We start from the raw sequence: 22,481 nt of genomic DNA, 5'->3' as shown, positions 1-22,481 counted from the left end.
GAAAAATAATGCGGTGGAGCCTGTGTCGGCTTTCTCCTTTGATTCTGTCTATATGCTCGCTGGCTCTAACGGCTCGTCGGGCCACGGCCACAGCGCGCGGGGAGCTCGAGGCATCGCCTTCCCAGAGGTAAGCCCGCTCCCCCCTCACTTTACATATAGAAATTACAGACAAGTCAGTCAGCCCATCAATTTTGTCCTGACTTGAGGCATGTGCACAGGGTGCTCTCTGTAAACAGCTATCGGGGAAAAAAAAATAAATAAAATATTGGCAGTTGGCCAAAGCCTAAGCTAGGCATCATAATTCCTTCTTATAGGAACTGTTTGCACAATGGTTTTTCTTTCGCAGATGACTATTAAGCTTTCTTAAACTTCCTTACCAAAATTACCATACTGGGTTTGGGCACTTGAAATGAATTCCCTGTACAAGATGATTTATGAGTGAATATTTTTCATATTCTTTTTCATTATAATTATTTTGCATTTGACAATGTGAAGTTAACAAGTGCATGTGAATAACCCAATTTTCAATGCAAGCCAGATCCTCATACCTCCTTTTTTTTTTCCTTCAACGTTATTATTAACCTATACAAGTGTCACTTAGGCTTTGAAGGAAGGGAATAAACAAGTTACTTTTTTCTAAAGCTATAGTGTCATGATAGGAAAATGGTAGGTGTTTTTTTTTTTTTTTTCTACAGCTATTAATTTCAGGCTTGTTCTAAAGGCAAATATGATTTAGAAGGATCAAAAAAAGGTATCAGTGATAATTGGAACATGGAGACAAGAAGGCGGAAAGGAAAAAAAAAAGTGGTAGTGATACACTTAATTATGAAGGCTTATTCCGATAATCCCTTTTGAAAATGAACAAAGACGAGATTTTTGATGTTTGATGAACTTATCAAACAAGGCAGAATAATGAAGAGGTAAATGTAAAATCCAATCGAAGGTGAGCCAATTAAGTACTCTGTGAAGTGCTGAATGATACAGCCCACAAATCCTCCTGTCAGAGCAAAAAAGGCATCAATACAGGCGTGTCCTCCAGCTCCGTGTTTGTCTGCAGGCTCCTGTTCTCCTGGAGACACAGTGGGTTTTTATCTCCCACACTGATCTGCATCCACGGGCTTCCTTGCTGAGCTGTGGTGGTTTTCATTTAGGAACTGTTCCACAGCCTGCATCTACACTGATGCATCCCCAGTGTGCTCCGCACCTCAGCTAATTATCAATATTTCTCTTTGGACTGCAGTCTCCTAAGTAAAACAGACTGCTCATTAGTTAAGCACCAAAATACTTATACTAATAATGCTGTTTTGGCTCAGAGTAACCCCTCAAAATGCTTTGAAGGCTGTGGCAAACACAGAGTTGTATTAGGATGCCACAAAGTGCTCCTCAAGACGGAGAATGCATTTGCACAAAGATCATAGGAGCAGGGACAGAAATAGAGATTGTAACAACTGGGCTAGGAGGGCAGGGAAGTATTTTCTTACTGTTGCATAGTGATACTCGGTGTATGCGCAGAGAGTCTGATCCAAGGGTCATAGAGATGCAGTACCCTTGCCATTTGCTGCTTTTACACCCTTCCTTTAGTTGTTTTCCTCTTCTCAGAATGTATTTCCTTTTAGAAAGAGTCAACACTGCTTTGTATCTAGCCTTCTCGGCACTGCTGGTGCAGCCATTCCCACTGCTCCACAAAGCCCACGGGAATCAGACCCTGATTTCACACTCATCAGGAAAAACACTGACCATGAACTCACAAAGGTGTAAAAAAAAATGAAATCAATAGATTTCAGAACAGGCCCAAGGTGATAAACGTCACTGCTTCTGGAGTTTACGATGTGCTTCTGAGAAGACAGGGAAAAAAGAAGCCTTTCCTTAAAACCTGTCTCTTCCTGACATTCCTTCTGTTTACTCAGCGTGTTTGGTGATATAATATGTGACGTAGATGTATTTCATTGGAAAGGGCTAGAAGCTCTCGGGAAAGAAGGCAACCCAGGTCCTGCACCTGCTGCCGCTGGGGCCAGTTCTGATGGTGAATCCCTGGACGGGGCATCTTGGGTAGTACAGCCACCCTGGCTACAGGATGCTTCCCATTTCCTACAAAGTGGATTCCTGGTGGAAAAAAAACCACAGAGAGAGATGAATTCCCCCCTGCTAGCCCCCATCCCTCCTTAAAATACAACTTCAAAGACCACAGACCACTGTCTCTTCCCCTCCTCAGAAGAAGCAGCAGAGATGTTAATTCTCCAGCTCCTGTCGACTGTCAGCTGAGCCAGTGGTCAGAATGGACTGATTGCTTTCCTTGCCAGGAGAAAAAAGTAAGACTCCACCGTAATGTATTCATTTATCTTCAGATGTGTCTGTGATGAGGATGTACACACATTAATTATATATATTATACATATTCATCATTCTGAAGCATCCAGTATACTCATCCAAATATGACGGAGATGCTCCTCTACTAGAGAGGCTCTTACTTACCCTGGTGTAAACTGGGGAATAAATTCATTTAAGGCAGCAGAACAGCAAAATGCGAAATCAAGGCAAATAGCAGAAGAATCAGGCCCGAATATTTGCCCAAGACTTTCTTCCTTTTCTATCTCAGATTTAATTAAGTATCCCCTGATTCTTAATGCAAATATTCCAATGAAATTAGAAGCAGTCTTCATTCATCAGCTCCTGTTCTCACTTTTTTATATCCTTTCACATATGTCTTCACAATTCAAAAATTTATTTTCAAATACTTGACAGCATTTTTTTGTTCCTATGCTTATAAATGATTTGGTTCTTCTCTCTTTCCTTGTATTTTTTTTTCCTTCCCGGTTTAAAGACCAGCACTTCTTATTAATAATCCATCGGTAACGTTGCAGGACCAGTGTTGCATTTAGTGTCTGTGTCCATCCTGAGATTTCAGGACAAAGCACGTGTAATGAAAAATCCAAGGTACAAAATAGGAAAGAGATATTTAAAAACAGTCACCCCAGCCCCACCTGAATTCACTTACATGAACCTCAAGCAAATCTCCTGAGCTCCCACCTTGCTGCTGACTCTCCTCCATTTATCATGGACAAAGTCTTTGGGTTGCATGAAAAGATAACAATACAGATAGAAGTGATGGTTTTAATTGCTTTATCGCCTGCGGAGGTGGTGTCTCTGAGGGACATGGGATAGGTGCTGGTGGTGTTTTTCTCTCTTGTGCGGTTTAGCACCGGTACCGGAGGCTGGTGCAGCCGGCGGGGTTCGCAGGGCGGCGCTGCGCGGGGCACCTCTGGGGCGAGCAAGCTTGCCGCGCCGAGACAACATGCACGGGACCCCCCAGCTGTGGGAAAGACTTTCGGTGTGAGGAAACAGGTGAGTGAACCAGGCACAAACTCTTGCCAAAGAGGTTTTGGTGCTGGGCGGACAGACCTGGGGTGATAGCAGCCCCCGCCACGGGCAGAACTTTGCCAACCAGCCAGCAGGAGGGTGAACCAGCGCAAAAGAAAGTGGGAAATATCCCCATCTTTGTCTTTCCCCTCACTTTTACAGAAACCCATCCACGTTACACCCGAATTTGGATAGAAAAGAAGGCTGTGTGACTTGGAAAAGGTTAATTTTTCAGTGGAAATAAGAGAGTAGAAATATTCTGCTCCAACTGCTGTGCTGCGTGCTCACACTCCCCTCCACGGGCACCAGCGCTCCCACAGCACGCCACTTTCTCCCTCTGCAAAAGACATAGTTCAATCATGAATCCAACTAGCAATCTGTTGGGGTGATTTATTTATTTTTAGCCATCCCCAGCTCTGAGGATCGGGACAAGATACGGCTGTTCTCTGAAAGTTTGACTAGCCTTGACAGATTTTTGTTTTTAACACAAATGGCTCAAACTCCCATCTTGAGCCTTTAATAAAAATTCTATTGAAATCTAGAACTACGCGCCAGCCCTTGACCAGCTCATCAGCTGGAGCAGGTCATCACCACTCCATCGAGGCGAGTGAAGCAGCACCAGTTCCCTCCTGCCATGAATGTCATGTCAAGGCTTCCTCCTCACTCCCAGAAGCAAACACACTTTCAAGCTGCCCTTCCAGAAAACATCCATTCTTGAGCTATAATCACAGCAAGAAACTTCCCAAATACGTCCTGCAATAGGAAGAGGCTAAATTTCACTTTAATCAGACAGAATCGACTTTCTTGAGCCGAGTGGAGAAGCTATTGCTTCCTGTAGCTCCTTCCCACAAGCATGATTTTGAGTAACAAAATCAGCCCAGCGAGGTGACCTCTCCTTGATTCCCATCCCCTGGGAGCCCAAGGGAGAGGCCAGCTTGGATCCAAGCTGTGCTCACGCCAGGTTGCAAAGGAAAATCTCCTGCCAAGGAGCTGGGAAAAGCAAGCTCCCAATGGAAAAGCGTGGTGTTTAACACCCAGTGGGACTTCTTGTGGCCCCAAGATAAGGGTGGTAAACAGCACCGTCAGGGCAAGCTGCCAAAAAAGGTTTTCTGAAGGGTGGATAAACCACTGCCTGTACCTGTGCACTGTAGGTCGCTGTGTTCAACGGCATCTGGTGTGCAACGGAGAGCCAGACTGCAGGGATGGGTCTGATGAGAGTAACTGTGAGGATGAAGGTATTGAAAGCCCTTGTGAACACCTGTTCCCAATCCCAGGGTCTGAAAAAGCAGCCCAAGGGTGAGTAACGAATCAATCGCTGCTACTCTCACAATCAGAACAGGACTGAGTTTTTGTAAATTGCTCTTCCTTCGTAACAGCAGTGCTCCATGAGTTTATAGGGTGCTGTACAAGACCCAAAGGAGAGCTCCCGTCTCACGTAGCCATGTGTAGCACTGAAGGAGGCAGGAAAGTTCACCCTGGCTTTTATTTCAAATCCTGTCTTGGATTTACTGTCTGACCCTGGCCTCTCCCAGCCACTCTGTGCTTGTGATGCCCTCTTTATACTCCTGTCAAAAAATATCCTAGTTATCTCACAGCTTTCTCCAGTTGATAAAAGCCATATATTAAAGCAAACAGAAGACTCTGGAGATTCAGCAGCCTGGTGGTGTTCATCCTTAAGGAGACTTGACTCCAGGATTTAGGACTGCAGAGCACAGACTGAAGGCAGAGAGCCTGAGCACCACACAAATAGATACAAGCAGGGTAAATACTCTATCCATGAAGAAGTGTCACCCTGTTCAGTTTCAAATTTTGATTAGGTAATACATGCAAAAGAAAACTCCAAACCAATCTGAAAGGCAAACTGTCTGCTGCGACACCCCTGGTTTAAAACTTTTGCTTTAGCCAAGGTACTGCTTAGTCTCACTTGGAGAACACGGGCTGCAGTATGAGCACATAGTCAGCCACTCGAGAACCTTCCCATCAGCTCGATCCAACGTTCTCTGGAGTCCATGAGGTAAATGTCTCTCTGGTCCAGGGCCAAAGAGAGTCCATCAAAATTTTTTCAAGGCATACATCCATTTTCACCAAGCACCCATTTAGTCCCGCTCTCTGATGCATTTCTCCTGCAGACCACACAAAAGCAATAGCATTTACTAGCTTAGTCTTAAAGATGGTTCCCTGTTGTGAGGAGCAATGCTGCTGTCTAGTTTGAATAATGCTTTTACTTGGGCCATGGAATTACAGGGAATATTTGGTAATAGGCAAGACTTCAGAGGGAAGCAGCTGCGATGGCTGGAGAGCAGGAAGAAAGGCATAAGGAACAGTAAGTGAGAGACTTGGCAAAGCAGAAGCAGGCTGCAAGTCTAGGGAGGGTGCTAACTCCCCTGATAAATGAGACCATTATTAAAAGGAAGGAGATGAAATTAAGATAGAAAACAATTAACAGAAAATGCCAGGAAACACTTTGTGACAGTGAGATGCATTAGGCTCACAGGGGACCTGGAGGAATGCCAAGACGTCGGGACTTTCATCACTACTTGCTGGGATGGGCTGGACAACTTCACCAATTTCTTCTACTTCTAGCTTAGGAGTCCAAAGCGATGTCTTGGAAATAAAATGCCTGTTTGTCTCCTTTGGGAAGGACATAGCAAGGAGATAATAAACCCAATCCTTAGATTTTTAGGTGCTATCCAAATTCAAAGTCAGAGACCTGAGGACAGATAACTTGGAGCGTCAGGAGAACAGAAACAGTGACAGAGACTGTTGGGGAAATACAAGGGGAGCTATGGATAACTTTCCAAATGCTGCTTCTTTCCAAGATACAATATCCTAACACAGGAAGAGAGCCAGTACGTGTATGATCCTAATTTTTTTGGAGGCCACTGTGAGTATGTCTACAACGGTGAGTGGCGGGAGCTGAGGTACGACGCTGCCTGTGAACGTCTGTACTACGGAGACGATGAGAAGTATTTCCGCAAACCTTACAACTTCCACATATACCAATTCCTAGTAAGTACTCTGGGTAGTCAAATTTAGGAACGTTTTCCCAGATAAAAGTCAAACTTGCTATAAAGATATTGTACGGTTTAGCATTCACTATGGATTGTCTTGCAAGGTACCCTTCTCCAGCTGTCCCCGAGACGACAAGCAAGCGATGATATAAATGCTGTTTTATGGCACATCAAGGAACTGACGTGCTATATCACCCAGGCATCGCCACTGCTTACTCTGGCCTGCTCAGAGCCAAGAGAAATGGGTTTTCTCTAAATTCTGCTATTAATGAGCTGTAGAGCTTGCACAAGCCACTTGCCTCTCCAGGGATGAATTTGGCCATGTGGAAAATGGGAACAATGATACTGGTTCAATCTTAGAAAGCCTTTTAAGTCTATGGCATGGCTACAAGGGATATAAATCCAAATCCTGAGCGAGACCGAGACCCTGAAAGCCATCACCATGAATCACAACGCCTATACTGTGGGGTCACATCTGATGTTGGAGACTGAACTAAGCAGAGCAAGGGTTCAGCCTGGGTCTTCCATGTCCTAAGTGGGTGCCTTGGCCACACTGTTCAACATTTCTCATGCTTTTTGACATGAATGAAAGAAAACACATTATTCCAGGGGAACGTTACAGCCACAGGCTCAATACAAGTGGCCCTCATGAACTCCCAGCAGGTGGAGTCCCCTGTGCTCCCTAGTCCCCAGCTGGAACCCAGACAGACCCACCACATGGACCACGTTTTCTTGCCCCCCTTATCTGCTGCTAGCAGTGGTGGACATCTGCACCGTGGTCAGGCGCTGAGGGACACTCGAGCATGCCCTATATGCGTCTAGCTTAGGAGTGTACCCGCTGGGGGTCTAGGAAGTCACTCACGATGGTGTGAGATGGTTTTTTTCAGTGTTGGTAGTTCAGCTGGCTTTTTATAGAGATGGCAAATGGCACAGCCTGGATTCAGCAAGGCTGCTCCATTTCACATGCTGGCAGAGTAGAGCTGTCAAGGAAAAGGTCACTTCTCTAAAACACAGGCAAAACAATGTTTGTTTTCTAGTGGTGCCATTGCAAGTGGCTGATTTTTTTTCCTAAATAAATTCATCCAGAAGCAGGCTGGGGAGAAAAAATTCAGTCCAAATCGTTAGGATTTGGCAGAGCTGTAAGGAAGCGGAAGGAAGGCTTTATGATGGGAACGTCAAGCTATCTTAATATGTACCATTACTGGTTCTGGCTCTAATGGTACTGCTTGGACTGGCTAAACACTAACCTTTCCCCCATCTGGAGACAGTCGAAGCAAAATGCATGGCTTTACCCACATTTCTCACCTACTTCCAAATGTAACAGTACGTGACTTAATTCTCTATTCCACATCCACTGAAGTCAATGTCAGTGCTGTCAGGAGCATCGTGGGCTTCAACAGAGGCATCATCAGCTCCTTAAAGAAACAGAGGTTAAAAAGGAAGGGAAGTACCTGAAAAATTAATGTCTGCTCCTCTCACTTTAGGCTCATGCTGATTCTGGATTCGCTTTTGAGTTTTACGAGGATTCAAAGGATCTGCTTGATGCCCTTAAAAGTGACAAAACCAGAACAAAAGGCTTTACCATTGGTATTGGGCCTGGAAAATCAGATATCCAATTAGAACTGGGCTTCACTTTATCAGGTGGCAAAGGATCCTTGAAGAATTTCACACAATACACTGCAAAGGTAAAAAAAAAATAAAATAATATCAGTGATGCATATGCTCCAGTCATGTCATCTGTGCATCACATGGTCTGGCTGTAACTTATGTCAGTTTATTTTCTCAATTGCATTTTTTAACACATAGTAATTGTACCTTAATTTGTTCATGTAATTGCAATATGATCGTTAGTAATCCTGTTTGTTGTTCTTATTACGTTTTAGCAAACAGGGAGTGGGAATAAAATTGAATTACGAAGTACCGCAACACATGTCATCTCACCCCATCCTGTTTCATGGCTACATTAAGCACATAAATAAAAAAATGCTTAAAGTGACGATGAGGGAGGAGGAAATATCAAGATGTTGATCAAAACAGTTGTCCTCAGGGAATGATCTCCGGTAGCAAATATATCTTGTTCAAATTAATACAAGCTGCCTTGTGATGGGGAAATACGCTACTTTTTATGGGAGGTTAAAATACTGCTCCAAAAAAAAAAAAAGAGTACCCGGTAATAGGGTGCATGTCTCACAGTGGGTTTACATCACGGACCAGCTGTGACGACCTTTTTCCAATCTAATAACACGAGTGCTGGTATTTCCCACATTCACTGTGCCCCATCTCACTTCTCTCGTGGCTGCTGACAGAAAACAATAAAGAAGAATTACTTTGATGGTTTTTTGAGTTAAAATGCCCTTAAAAGCTGTTTGAAATGGGCACCATTGTAGTATTTACTGTGCCCTTGTCTAGACCCACACAATGTTTGCAGCTAAATGATGATCTATTGTTGGAGGAATCATTTAAAGGGCTGTTCTGGTTGCACCAGAGCCTTGCCTGAGGCAGCAGCTAAGCTGGAAGAGGAGCTGTGGATCGGGTGGTATATCCAGGGAATCCTCCTCCCGTTGGCGCCTTCCTCGCCAGGGTTCCCCTTCCTGGCCAGACTGGGCTGGGCTTGCCTTCAGCCCTTGTCCTGCACTACTGGTCGAGGCTGTGGAAAAAAGCAAAAGGGAATAACCAGTATGGAAAGGAAAGCAGAAGAAAGAAACGGAGGATGGAGGAGAATCATGCAGAGCCCTATTCTGATCGTTTTCACACACCAATAAAAACCCCCACAGCATCCAAACCCACGGCTTTGCCCTCCACCTCATACAGCACACCAGAAAGAAACACGAAAGAATTACCACCGATTTCGTTTAAACCCAGGTTTGTTTTCATGCCTTCAACATACACTGACAGTCAGAGAGCCAGGCTTTCCTCTGCAAACCTAACAACTAGACATGACTTGTTTGTTTGTTTGTTTGTTTGTTTTAAACAAACGCTGAGTGGCAGCTCTTCTTTCCTTTACCTCCAACAGGAGGTTGGATTCATTAGAAGTGTGATGAAGGTGCAGACAGCCCGTTTCAAGATGAGAAGAGACAACATAGTTTTGGATGAAGATGTGCTGCTCTCCCTGCAGGAGCTCCCGGACACCTACAACTATGGCATGTATGCCAAATTCATCAACGACTACGGCACCCATTTCATGACGTCTGGCACCATGGGGGGCGTCTTTGAGTACATCCTTGTCATCAACAAGGAGGAAATGAGAAGAAAAGGTTAGAAAATGACACAGATACTCTCTCTTCACAACTTCTGCTCTAAACCAGGGGTTTCCAACCTGGTGGCCATGGGGTGGGTCCAGCCCACGGGAGCAATTCATCTGGCTCTGGCTGCTCCCCACAGCCATCGTGGCCCTGGCCCTGGGAGGGTGGGTGCTCTTTGGCATCTCTTTGCTGAGCTGGCACGCATGCCCCGTCACACGAGAGACATGTACTGGTCACAAGCCCCAAAATGCATGGTGGGGGTGGGGCAGGGGTACCTGCGTGTTGTTCACTAGGTGGACACTCTACTGGCCACAGAGCAGGGGATAGATAAGCTTGAGTATCAGAAAACGTCCTTCCTGCTCTAATTTCAGAATCTGTGTGAGATTTTGGTATCTTAGGGAGGAACCCGAGCATCTTCTCCCTTTCTTTCAGTGTGACTTTCTAGACTTCTCCAAACTTCCCCTATTTCTAATAGTCTTTGTTCTGGCCATTATCATGAATGCTCCAGGACTGCAAACTCATCCAGAACAAAGAAAGATAGCCCACTCACGGTTTAGCCTCCTAATAGTGAGGATTTCAATTTTCTGTAAATGACAATAACGCCTTGCACTTGGCAATCCCTCTGCCACTTTACTCTGGTTAGTGTCAGATCTGAAGACTAACAGACTTCTGTTAGCTCCAGTTCTCAACAGACCAGAGTCTATGAGGCTGGAGAGCCGTATCTCTAAATCTCAGTTACATCAAACATCCACTGCAGATGCCTACAGCGCAAGAATAGCCATTACTGGCGAGCCAAAAGCATGACATTTTTCCTAGTCAAAAACATAAGATGCAGAACAATAACAGGGCACTTCAGTACACTAACTGGATTGTCAACTCCTGCAAAGGTGTCAACCATGCCATAGATCCCACTGCCTGCTCTGCCAAGGATAACGCTGCCTTGGTAACTCCAGGCTGGACGTTTATGCAAGAGAAAATTGTGATCTTGGACAGGACAACAGGTGGAAAATGCTGCAGTTGGTGCCAATTGCTGTAATTCCATTAATTTCCGTGGTTCTGCCCCAAATTCTGCCTCCGGTCTGAAATGGTCTGGTACTATCAGCACTAGGATAACTATGCAGTCCACAGTGAGGGCTGACCATGCCAGTTTTTCCACAAGGAATTACCAACTGAGAGAATTTTCATCAAGTTCCTGAACTACTAACATTTGGAAACACGACGCCTCTTCAGATCATTTATTCACTTTGAAAAGCGAGTGATACAGAAGTGAAGATGATCTTGGCAAGCAAGTCTTCAGGAAGCAGGCTGCCAATTTCAGAGGAAGAATGAATCGAGAGCATGTGGAGGGAGGCTATTATTTCACTTCATCTTGTGCCTGCTGCGTATATAAAGAGGAGATTTACTGCCACGAGATGCCTTATCTTAGGAAAGAAGGATGCTGAAGTTCAGTAAAAGACAAAAATGTGCCCCAGTAGAGAGGTCGTTTTCATTCTAATGTAGCATGCTTCTGTAATTTTCATCTAACCCAGGCTCTGCCAGAAAGTCCCTGTTTCCCAGGTCAGAGGTGCTCTACGTCACACGACGCAGACCCAGAAGGACCCAACCACGTGGAGCCGCGTGATGCAGAGCACCGCTGACCTGGGAAACGTGCCACACCACAGGCACACACCCCCATGTTTGCAAGAGGACTATCCACCTTCCCTGAGGAATGGACAGGATCAGGACAGAAGTGCTCAAGACTTAAAATGCGACCTTCCTAAGAGAAGTCTGAAGCGCTGCAGATGCCTGCAGATGTACCGCTGAGTCCCCACATGGATGAGCAGCATGGCACCTGCTTTAGATCAACCACGGCTCCCGAGAGCCCGCCTAGCCCACGAAGCTCTGTGTTAAATCCTCTGGAAGAGAAAACACTCCTTTTTTATAGACCAGTGATTAAAGTGCATGCCCAGGAAAAAGATCCCTAGGCTGGGTCCAAGGACAGCTTGGGTGATTGCTGAGCGTCTAGCTAGGCACAGGCATGAGCTGGACTTGAAGCATCTAGGAAACCTGAATTTTGCAAACGAAGACACCCTCTGGGTTTAGATACCCAGGAATAGGCTGCAACTCACCGGTGCAGAGCTCAGGGTGGCAGTTTTGCTGCCAGACCCATTTCTAGCTTTCAGGCTGCAAGGGCTTGCATGGATGTGGTCGTGAATGAAATAAATACATATGTCAGAACAAGGTCCCTTGATGCTCTGCCATCAATATTTTTCATTACTAGTTTTTAAAATAGATTGTTACGGTTCTATTATTTAGCAGAAAACAGTATAATGTGTTCACACATTACAAGAACATTTATGGGAGAAAGATTATGCACAGATTAAATTAGAAAGAGTCTTCATATATTCTGATTAATTCAAAATGCAGCAGTAAATCTTATCACTTGAGCACATTTAGCTATCGCAAATTATATCATATAAAAAAACTATCAGAGCTCCCCCCTCAAGTGCCAATATTTTCTATGACCACCCTTTTGCAATGATAACCACTTTTCATTTATCAAGACCCGATCTTGCTGCAACCAATAGCGAATTGTATTGACAGACCCTCGCTGATCATAATTACTCAACAGGAACCATGGCCAATCAATTAATCAGGGTGTTCCTCAAGTTTAATTTTATGGCCCTCCAACACCAAGATAAGCAATCACTCATATTGCTTTGGGTGAATGAACTTTACCCACTGTGTTTACAACTGTTGAACGGTTTAGTACGAGTAATTGAGTGCCACACATTTAATCTTTCTCAAGGGCCCAGTTTTGCAATGGGATGTAACTCCCCCTGAAGTCTTGAGCATGCTTCAGCTCTCACCAGTTTGAATCCAGGACTTGCAGCCCCTTCCTCAAGACGCGGAGCAGCTCCGCCAGTTGGGACCCACCGTGCCAACGAGCAGCTCCAGCGAGCCTCTCCTGCAGGGTGTGCAGAAGGCAGCAAAACAGCAAGCTACGGGCGTTTTACCAGTATTTTAAACACAAGCAAGGCCAGACCCTGCTCCCCGATGCTGGGCTGAGGCAGTTCAGCAGACACCATCCCGGGCTGGGGCTCGGACAGAGCTTCAGCCTTTAGACCATTAAGCCACGATGCACAAATCCCGCTGACCTCCGTGCCTCCCTTCCAGTGCCACAGCATTGATCGCTGGGCTGCTTTGTAAAACACTTTAAGGTCCTCTGACAAAAAGAGCAATATAAAAGTTACCTATTACTTACAATACCTGTATTTATAGAAATCAATGGATTTTTTACCTGTTAAAGAAGACGGCCTTATATTTGCAGCACAGTGGTGTGTACATAAACCCAGGCTGTATGAAATATGCGCATTGCTTACCTTGGTGAAACCACCTCATTAGTTCCCTTCTCCCCTCTGCAGTCCCTTCATGGGTCTCCAGTTACGTATTTTCATGATGTATGTGGTAGTGCTGGCTGGCAGCAAGGCTTTGGCAGCTCTCAGCAGACAGACCTTCTGCAAGTTGCTACTGAAGATGCTACTTAAACCCCTAATACATGGGTCAGGTCCTGAGTATAGGGAAATTAGTGAGCATCTATTGATTTCAGCTGCTGTTCCTGGCTTTACCCTAGATTCAGTCTGCAAAACCCTCAAATGTTTTAGTTTTAAATAAACAGACCAAACAAGGAAATAGGTGCCTGAAGCCTTGTGTTCAGGTTTCTGCTTTCTTTTAATACTTTCTAAGGAAACAAATTTCACGGTAAGGACATTTCCCTACTCACCTATCATGTGACAGGCCCAACATACCCCAACAAAATATTGGCTGTTCTCTGCCTGGAACAGCTCCTGAATTTGAAAAACAGGCCACACAAATAACTAAGTATTTTCTTCATTGATGGAGGGGAAAAAAGCAGGTAAATGAACAACCTTCCACTCAGAATGAGCCACTGATTTTATCGGTTTTCTTCTGTTTTGCAGACATCAGCGCTGAAGAGATAAGCGCCTGCATTGGCCACTCCATTGGCCTTACAGTCAGGGAGAGTGAACAGCGTTTGGAAGCATCTGTGTCATCCTCCGACTGTGCAAAGAAAGGATTTCTGAAAACTGGTATGACAGCAGGGCAGATGTCTGTCACAGCATCTGGCATCGCTTTGTTTGGTCACTTGGGCGTGGAGATTCAAGCGGGGTCACACAAGGGGACGGAGAAGGGAGCTCTGGTGCCATCTCCAGCCGTGGCTCCGGCCCAGTTGTGGGACCAACGTGACTTTGGGTCCCAGTCTCCAGGAGTGCTAATTGCTCTTGGAAGAGCAGGAATTAAGGCAGCAATCCCTGGATTAGAAACACGTGTACATAGAGGCAGTGGGGTGGCTGGAAGGCTGCAGTTCCTGTGGCCATGACAGACTGGGAATGGATGACAAGGGCAACATGGCAACTATTAAAGAAGTCAAAACTGACTATAAAAAGTATAAAAAGAGGCTAGGAAGCCCCAGATCGGTAAATCACTTAACCAGCTACAGACAGCATGATCTACTTCCCACATGCTAACTAGAAGCCAAGGCTGGAGGCAGGTAGGCTCTTCAGGCTGCACCAGCTTAGAGCCTTCGGGATGCTCAATACATCACCGGCCGCCCTGTGGTAACGTGGTCCCGCAAGCAGGGGATGCCAAGCTCCCATCGATTCCAGGAGGCAGCATCGGTGATGCTCACTGACAGCCCCCTTGCATGACTGATCTTACCTCCATTAAGCAATTTCTAGTGTACGTGTGGAAATGGTAGCTAAATAATATGGGTGTAATTCAACTTTTCAGATGCTGAGAGCAACAGTGCAGTTGTGGAAGATATTATTCCCCGGATAAGAGGTGGAGATACCAGTTACAGCGGAGGGCTCTTAAACAGTTGGGATGGCAATATGTATCGTCACTGGGGAAGGTCATTAAAATATAATCCTGCTGTTATTGATTTTGAGGTAAGGCTTTTCTGCAGTTGAAGAAACTCTGCCACTATAAGGAATGAAAGTGTAGTCGAGCAGATCATTTTGTATTTTTATTGTGATTCCATCACAGAACAAGATTAAATGTAATGGGCCACTGATCTGGTAACCTCTTATTCATTTCACAAAGGGGAGTACATCTCCCACCGACCGCATCCGCAGGGAGACGGACAAGGAGCTTAATGCTGGATTAGTGGCGAGTTCAGTTTTTGATGTGTTCCCAAACAGCTTCCCAATGAATGGCTCTTTGCGGCTGCATTCACCTCTATTATTTTCCCCGCTGCTCTCTGCCCTCCTGTATAAGCAGGGGACCCCTGGGGGGCTGGGGAAGGAGTATTGCCTCCCTAGGCAAGGGCTCTGCATAGACCCCCCCCACTTTTCACCTGCCTCAGAGCCGCAGTGGCTATGCCTAACCTCTGCAGACCATGGTGGGTGTAGCTGAGAGTGCTTCCAGGGAATTTAGAGCAGGGGGCTCCTGGCTGCTTTGCCAGGTGGGTCCTGTCTTTCTCCATGCTCCAAAAGGGGGTCCGTGGCCATAAAAATCCACCAAGATTTGCTTCTCCCTTTCATTTTATCGGATGCTCCATAAAACGGAAAGATCACCGAAGCATCCTACAGGGCTCCAGAGGTGGGGAAGAGACAGGTGCAAGCAGAGGGGATGGGAAGGGAGAGAGAAGAGCAACCCTGCAAACAAATAATGCAGGGCCAGAGAGTGCAGAGGTGTGAGGAGCTGGGCACAGCTCCTTGGCTGTGGTCAGGAGTACCATATCTACCCCGAGATGCTATGACCACTGCCCTGCTCCGGGAGCGCAGCTGTGGGGTGTGGGGGAAGTACCTCGGTCATGGCAGGGACATGCTGCCCCATCCATCCCTCTCATCTTCATTTGAAAGCACCCCGCTCCCGGCTCTGACAGAGGGTGGGAGAAGGGAAAACGGAACGAGGAATTACCTGCGTTATTGGCAGGGCAAGAAGGATGCTGCAAACCTTCCTGGACAGCACCCCAGCGGCAGAAAGCCCCAATAACACAAAAGCACTTTCAGTTCCAGCGGCAGGTTATTCACCTTTCTGCACAAGTTCCCATCAATCCTGGGCAAAATTTATTGCAATTTTCCAGTAAACCATGCGCTGACCTCCCTGCTGGCTGCTCCGGGGCTCAGCAGTCACTGTGCAACCGGAGCTGCCAATAAGTGCTCGTGTCACCTTCAGCAGCTCTTATCTGCAGCTCCCTCTCGTTTGTTAATCGGGCTTGTGCAAATTTGCCTAAGAGCTCTTCTCAAAGCTTGGCTGATGCTCCCCATGACTCGCTCTCACTGAGCCTTGTGCTATGAGACAGTGCCTCACTCTTCTCTGGGACCAGTTGCCACAGATCCCTAGGCAAGACACACAGCACTCGCACAAGACTCATGGACAGACAAATGTAAATATGTGTCCTCAGCCCAGCCCTGAGCTTTTAGCTTAAATATTCATATGCATATGAATATTCAGTTGTTACAATTACAGTTGCCCAAACCGGACTATTTTTGCTGAATGATCTATAGAACTGGGTTTCGCTACTAGAAATACTAGGAGCATGTTATATTCTTAAAGCTGTAGACGGCACAGTATCATTTCATGACATCAAAAGGCAAAAAGTATGTAGGAAGAATTGTCCACACTCAGCATTTACTGGACGGCTCCCATTGGGTGACCATTAATGGCAGGCTGGCATCAAAGTTTTGATGATAACCACTGTCCAAAGCTCTTACCAAAACATTTTGATTCAAAAAGGCAAAAAGCATGCAAGAATCTCTGAGATCATGGCAGCACCAAGAAATCAGTCAAAAAATGGGCTTACTGGGGTGTTTTGATTTATCATTTGTATCTAAACTGGAACTCCAAAGCACGTCCAGAAAAGCCAATCCCACACAAATCTCTAGGATGAGGAAGGTTTTGGTACGGTGGTTTGTTGCTGGGGCCCATCGGTCATGGTAACACATTTGCATGATGTACATGGAGCTGTCGAGGAAGACAAATGAGTTTTTTCTGAGCCCCGAGTTTATCGAGCAATGTCACAGCTCTCTGACTGCGGTGTGGTAGCGTCCCAGTTGAAGCCCAGCTGAAATTGTCTCCGTGCTATTCACCTCCATCCTACGCAGCTGCAGCCCATCCATGAAATTCTCCGCAGAAGCAACCTCGGCAATATGGAAACCAAACGGCAAAACCTGAAACGGGCTTTGGACGATTACTTGTTGGAGTTCAACGCCTGCCGCTGCGGACCGTGCCAGAACAACGGTGAGCCCGTTTTGGTGGGAGACACCTGCTTCTGCCAGTGCCGCCCCGGTTACGGAGGCCCTGCCTGCGAGCAGACGAAGCGCCGAGGTAAGACCCCAGCCCACACCCGCGGCAGGGAGGGGGAAAGGCAGCAAAGGGACAGGGTCCTCCCCCGCCCCCGCTTACCCAACAGCTCTTTGCATCCACGCATCAATCAAGCCTTCACTGCCATATTGCTCTCCTTGCTGTGCCATCCTAGGCAGCCCTGCGAGACACTTAAATTAGCAGCTTAGGTGATTATGACAGATAAATCAGTGGAAACGAGGATGTGTTTAATAGCCGGAGACTCGCTGACATGTTGCAAAGAGCTGAGCTGGGATGCGGCGGCAGCACCCTGGCAAAGCCCCGCTGCCTGCACTGCCCACCCAGGGGTGGGCTCTGCCTGCCTGCAGTGCTCTACGGGCACAGCTCGTTACTGTAAATGAGACCGTCACCTGGTCCTCACCAACCAGGATGTCACGTATTCAGGACGGACATTCTCTGGAGCGCTTGCAGCGTGCGGCTAAGGATGCCTGCTGCAAGGGTGACAGCACCGACCTCGCTGGGCAGGGAGGGCAGGGAGCTGAAAGGGCCAGGCGAAGCAGCTGGGGAGTGGTGCACAAGCAATGTGCCACCCAAAATGCTGTTTGAGTAAAAAATTGCCACGTTGCCAGACTTCTCCCCTCCAGTGCCCCCGGGAAACACTTTAACTAGAGGCAAGTATCTATTTGGGGAGAGAAAAAAAATGTGTTTTTCCAAAGTGACAGGCTTTTATTTATGTTTTCTTTATCACTTTATATACTATCCTAAAAAATTAAATAAGTGGCAAAAAAAGCTAATCTTGGAACATGCTCTTATTTAAAAAAAAATGTTACAGTTCTTTCTGGATATTTTTGTCCTAATTTGCGATGACAAAAAACTCCAAATCTCAGCACATGAAGCTGGCAGGAAAATCTATCTTCAGAGCAGTTCCACCAGGCAGGGCTCCAGGCTTTCAGCCATGTGCTCATAACTAGGGTCTCACCACTGGAAAACCAAAGCTGTGGTGAGATAAGGAGTTAGAGCAGAGCTGGGTAGATGGTTTACGAAGCTGAGCTCAAAAGCATTGCTTCAGTGACTGCAAAGTGGGTTTCTTTAAAAATCTCAGGCTCTTTGGGTTGGCTTCAAATCCAGGGGATGTGCCTGAGATGGTCCCATGGGATGGGGGAGAGAATCAGAAGAGTAAAAGTGAGAAAACACATGGGTTGAGATAAAGACAGTTTAACAGGTAAAGCAAAAGCTGCACACGCAAGCAAAGCAAAGTGAGGAACTCGCTCACCGCTGCCCACGGGCAGGCAGGCTCAGCCGCCTCCGGGACAGCTGGGCTCCATCATGCCTAACCAGCACTTGGGAAGACAAGCATCACCATTACCGTGCCGAATATCCCCCCCCCCCGCTTCCCCCAGCTTCATATGCTGAGCATGACTTATGGTATGGAGCATCCCTTGGGTCAGCAGGGGTCAGCTGTCCTGGCTGTGTCCCCTCCCAGCCCCTTGTGCCCCCAGCCGCCTCGCTGCTGGGCTGGGGTGAGAGGCAGAAAAGGCCTTGGCTCTGCGTGAGCCCTGCTCAGCAATATCAAAAACATCCTGTATTATCAACCCTGTTTCCAGCACAAATCCAAAACGCAGCCCATACTAGCTACTGTGAAGAAAAACCCAGGTGAAACCCATACAGATGAGGAGCTTGGAAAGCTCAGGCCCTGGCCCCAAAGTGTGCCCACCGAACTGGCCAGCCCCCCTGCTCCCTACTTTAGCAATAGTGGGGACAGACACACTTCCAGCTCGTGGGCAATTTTTCATTTCATTTTTAGTTCCAAAACTCATTTAAGGCCAAACTCCATTTTTGTAAAGCACGATGCTTCAGCAGACGGCAAACGCAGCTTTCCACCCAGCACTACGTCAGAGCACACACATCCATTTGTGCTGTCTGGATTAATAAAGTGCCCAAGCCAGGCATGAAGGCCAGCTGAGTAAATAAAAACCGACAGTAAATGACAGCCATCAAGCTTTCCCATCATTCAGGAGCACCACCATAATCCATAGTATTGAATGCTCCTGACAACTCAGTCTGTACTGTAATGAAAAAGCCTTGAAATCACCCACCTCCAAAAGGATGGGCAGACTTTTCAGACACCTCCACGACACTAGGAGACCTCTGTCCCTCTGTCTCGGGCAGAGGTGAGAAAGTCAGTGCAGGGAGAGCTGTTGGCTGCCCTTTGGGCAAGGAAAGCCAAGACGCAGCCTTTCAGATGAGCAGAGGAGAGAAAGAAACAGCTAGTGGTGCCTGAAGGAGATGATGCTGGCTTCAAAGCACCTTGATCGCAACAGCCGTCCGTGTGCTGGGCACAGCGGGGATGGACCAGCGAGTCCCACCCACAGCACAGGGTACAGAGCCAGAGCTGAAACCGCAAACTGCTGGCAGCACCTTCCACCCTCCCCTGCTCCCACCTAAAGCACGCCACCGCAGTCAGGCCCTACGGAGCACTTCAGACTTGAGTATTATTACTTTTTCCCCCCTCTTTTTTAATATACGCTTACAGGCGGTGAGACGAACGGGCGCTGGAGCTGCTGGTCGCAGTGGTCTCCCTGCCAGGCGGGCACAGCGCGGCGCAGCCGGCAGTGCAACCAGCCGGCCCCACAGCGTGGCGGCGAGCCCTGCGCCGGCAGGGCCCTGCAGAGCAAAGCCTGCTGAACGCCCCGGTCGGCATCGCTCCCCGCCGCCACGGTGGAATCTGTGCCTGGCTACGGAATTACACCCGGGACAAGCAATTGCCCAGTATCGCATTTCTAGACGCGTGGAGACATGCTGGATTCACGGGGTAAAAGCAGAGCAATGGCTCCAGGTGACGGATCGTGCCTGGCTGCCCCCTCGCCCCACCAGGTGTGATGGGAGCCCACCAGTTCACAGCCGCACGGCTGCACTGTGGGAGATGGTGGAGAATCCACGCGGGTGGCTTTGCTGCTGGGTGACTGTGGGGCTATAACTTGTCAAGAAATAAATTTACTGGAAGTGTTTACATAAATAAGCTTGACTCGCAGCAATTTTTATATTCGACTTTGGAAAACCCATTGAAAGCTCATCGTCCCTGCGTTTTTATGCAGCTGGTATTGGCATATGCACTACGAAACTTTTGTAAGTTGGCACTGCCAGATTTTTAAGTCCAGCATGTTGGCCAGGGCTGCATTTGCAGCAAAGCCATATGCTCTTCTGCATGGGAGGAGGCTTAAGCCTAAAGATGCAGAAGCATCATTGTGAAACATGAACCCAAACTGATGAAGAGTCTTAAATTAATAAATAAATAGATAGCGAGGCTCGAACACACCTATTCGGCCGAGGATGCTCACACACAAGCGAAGGCTATTCCTCTTTAAGATCAGTGATGAATCGACTATTAGCACGCAGGCGTTTTATCTCCCAGGCACCCAGAGCTGGAGAAGATGTTAACGGGCCGCTTGATTTAAGGGGCTTTTTTGAATGTAAGACGTAAATCTCACCACAAGAATACACACAGTATTGAACTGCGTCCAGAGACTGTGGCGACAGCCCACAGCTCCCTCTTCTTAATGAACTGCCACAAAAACCTGGGGTGGACGGGAGGCAAATGGCACTTTTTTTTTTTACCGTGCTTTTCAGTACAAGGAAGTAGGGGAGAAACAAAAGCTCCGAGAAGGAATCAGGCATTATGAAAAGCAACAACAGCAACAAAACCTCAGAACACAAAGGAGCACTTCTATATACATTTGAATGGGAAAAGGGAGTAGGAAGGAATCATGGCTTAGTGAAAGGAATTGCTCAGCTACAGCTCTGGTTCTTGGAAATGCTTGTTTTTCAATGGTGTGTCAGTGGTGATTTAGAGCCTGACACTTAGGATGTAAATCAGTGTTGCTCCTTCGCCACAGCTGATTTATGCTACCTGAAGATCTGGCCCCATATTTTATTTTGTGTGCATGTTTGCCAAAGGACAATTTTTTCACTTCTCTTTTGCTTGAAAATAAAACTATAGGTTGCTTTTGTAGATGAAAACACCAAACCATGTTGTCTCCAACACCGAGATATAATTGTTCTGTGAAAACCCCTATGATGAGTAGCAAAGCTGTGGCCTTTTTGCAAACTTTGCTTTTCCAGGTAAGAGGGATATTCACCTAGAGATAAATTTGCTCCCCAGGGCCTGAATCTGATGCCTTCTATGTTGAGAAAATGCAGCAGCACGGAGCACCCATACATCGGCATGAATTAGGCATCCCAGTGGAATGTGAAACGGATGGTCAGAACCAGTTTTCCCATCAGTGGATTTATCAATAGTTTGGTGTTGGGGTGCCTTTACCCCAAGGACCAGTTTGGCTCCCAGGTGATTCTCAGCTCTACACCCACTCCTTCGGCTTCGCGGAAAGGCCTGGGAGTAAACAAGCGTAAAGCCACCCCAGTTAGAGCCGAGCACGCCTCTTTTGTGACCAGAGGGAAGAAATCAATGAACAGAAAGATCTGGTGCCTTGGAGGCTGGGGAGGGATGGGGCTTGCGGGAGGGTGACCTGCACCCTTGGCTTCTACAGCCGCTTCTGGAAGGCCAGACGACAGGCTGGAGAACCGCAAAAAAAAAGAATAAATCTGAGTGATTAAAGAAACTGCGTATGAAATACTACCACGAAGCACATATAAATAAGAGCAGAAATTTACCTGCAGTTGTTTGTTCTCATCGTTCACCTCGCTGCCCAGGGCAATGGAACACAATCCCAGGGGTTCCCTCCAAACGCCAAAGCGGCTCGGCAGCAGCCCCTCTCCTCCCACTCCAGTCCCCCGCCGCATCCATCTACGTGGCTGAAACTTGGGAGCAGCAAGCTGAAGTCAAAAGAAAGGGAAAAACTGCCTGTAAGGTCTGGGGGGAAGAAAAAAAGAGAAAAGATTATGAGCAATTACACATTTACAATGCCAGTCAAAGAAGCTAATATATCTCATGCTGAAGTGGCCAGCATGAGAGTTGTGCTAGATGAGATAAGCAGCAAAAATGTACGTTTCTTACTTAAACTAAAAGCTTAGAGGGTACAATAAACCACTGCAGTTCCACCCTGGGTTTAATGAATGGATTTTCCCCTCTTGCGCACTGACATACATTTGATATAGTTATTTATCCTATATATTTCTTGCGGCATATTTCCCAGGAGACCTTGTTTATCTCACTCATAAGTGCATGATGGATGTATGGTGCTTTGGATAAATGGTATCACAATCAGATATTTTTATGGATATAGGCAAACGGGGTTATTAACAAAGGAAGGGCAGAGAGGAACTGGTATGCAACAGAAAAATGCCAGTGATTGATGACAATACACCTGAGGTTGCAAGGTGCAGGCTCCAGATAACCAGCTAACAGAGGAGCAGATAAGGGCAGTGCTTGAGACAGAGCTGTTTTCCACCTCGGGGTCAATGTCACGCCAACTACCCTGACGCCTGCATCCCTCCGAGCCTGCCACTTTAGAGCAGGCAAAAATTCCCCAGCAGGAGAGGAGCAGCTCCAAAATTTTTGCCTTCCTTTTTACACAGTGTAATGCAGAAGCACGGGAAGATAGAAAACATT

At 46.9% G+C, this 22,481-nt stretch overlaps 1 protein-coding gene and 1 long non-coding RNA gene across 2 annotated transcripts; one reads left to right on the top strand and one right to left on the bottom strand.

The window, feature by feature from the left end:
- Position 1: 1 nt before the first annotated feature.
- Positions 2-19,614, top strand: C8A (complement C8 alpha chain). The gene is made up of 11 exons (XM_080406431.1): positions 2-127; positions 2,213-2,309; positions 3,198-3,342; positions 4,509-4,653; positions 6,177-6,366; positions 7,853-8,053; positions 9,382-9,622; positions 13,570-13,698; positions 14,399-14,556; positions 16,717-16,939; positions 19,449-19,614. Exons 1-11 carry the CDS (start codon positions 9-11, stop codon positions 19,598-19,600), a joined length of 1,800 nt encoding a protein of 599 aa, XP_080262557.1. The 5' UTR covers positions 2-8; the 3' UTR covers positions 19,601-19,614.
- Positions 6,390-8,642, bottom strand: LOC308071267. The gene is made up of 3 exons (XR_013931032.1): positions 8,536-8,642; positions 7,951-8,045; positions 6,390-7,783 (listed from the first exon to the last, which is right to left on the bottom strand). It is a non-coding gene; the product is annotated as an uncharacterized lncRNA (long non-coding RNA).
- Positions 19,615-22,481: the final 2,867 nt, after the last annotated feature.

The sequence above is a fragment of the Falco punctatus genome (genome assembly GCF_963210335.1).
Source record: "Falco punctatus genome assembly, chromosome: 11".
Classification (NCBI taxonomy): Eukaryota; Metazoa; Chordata; class Aves; order Falconiformes; family Falconidae; genus Falco; species Falco punctatus.
This window is presented reverse-complemented; position numbering and strand designations above follow the sequence as displayed.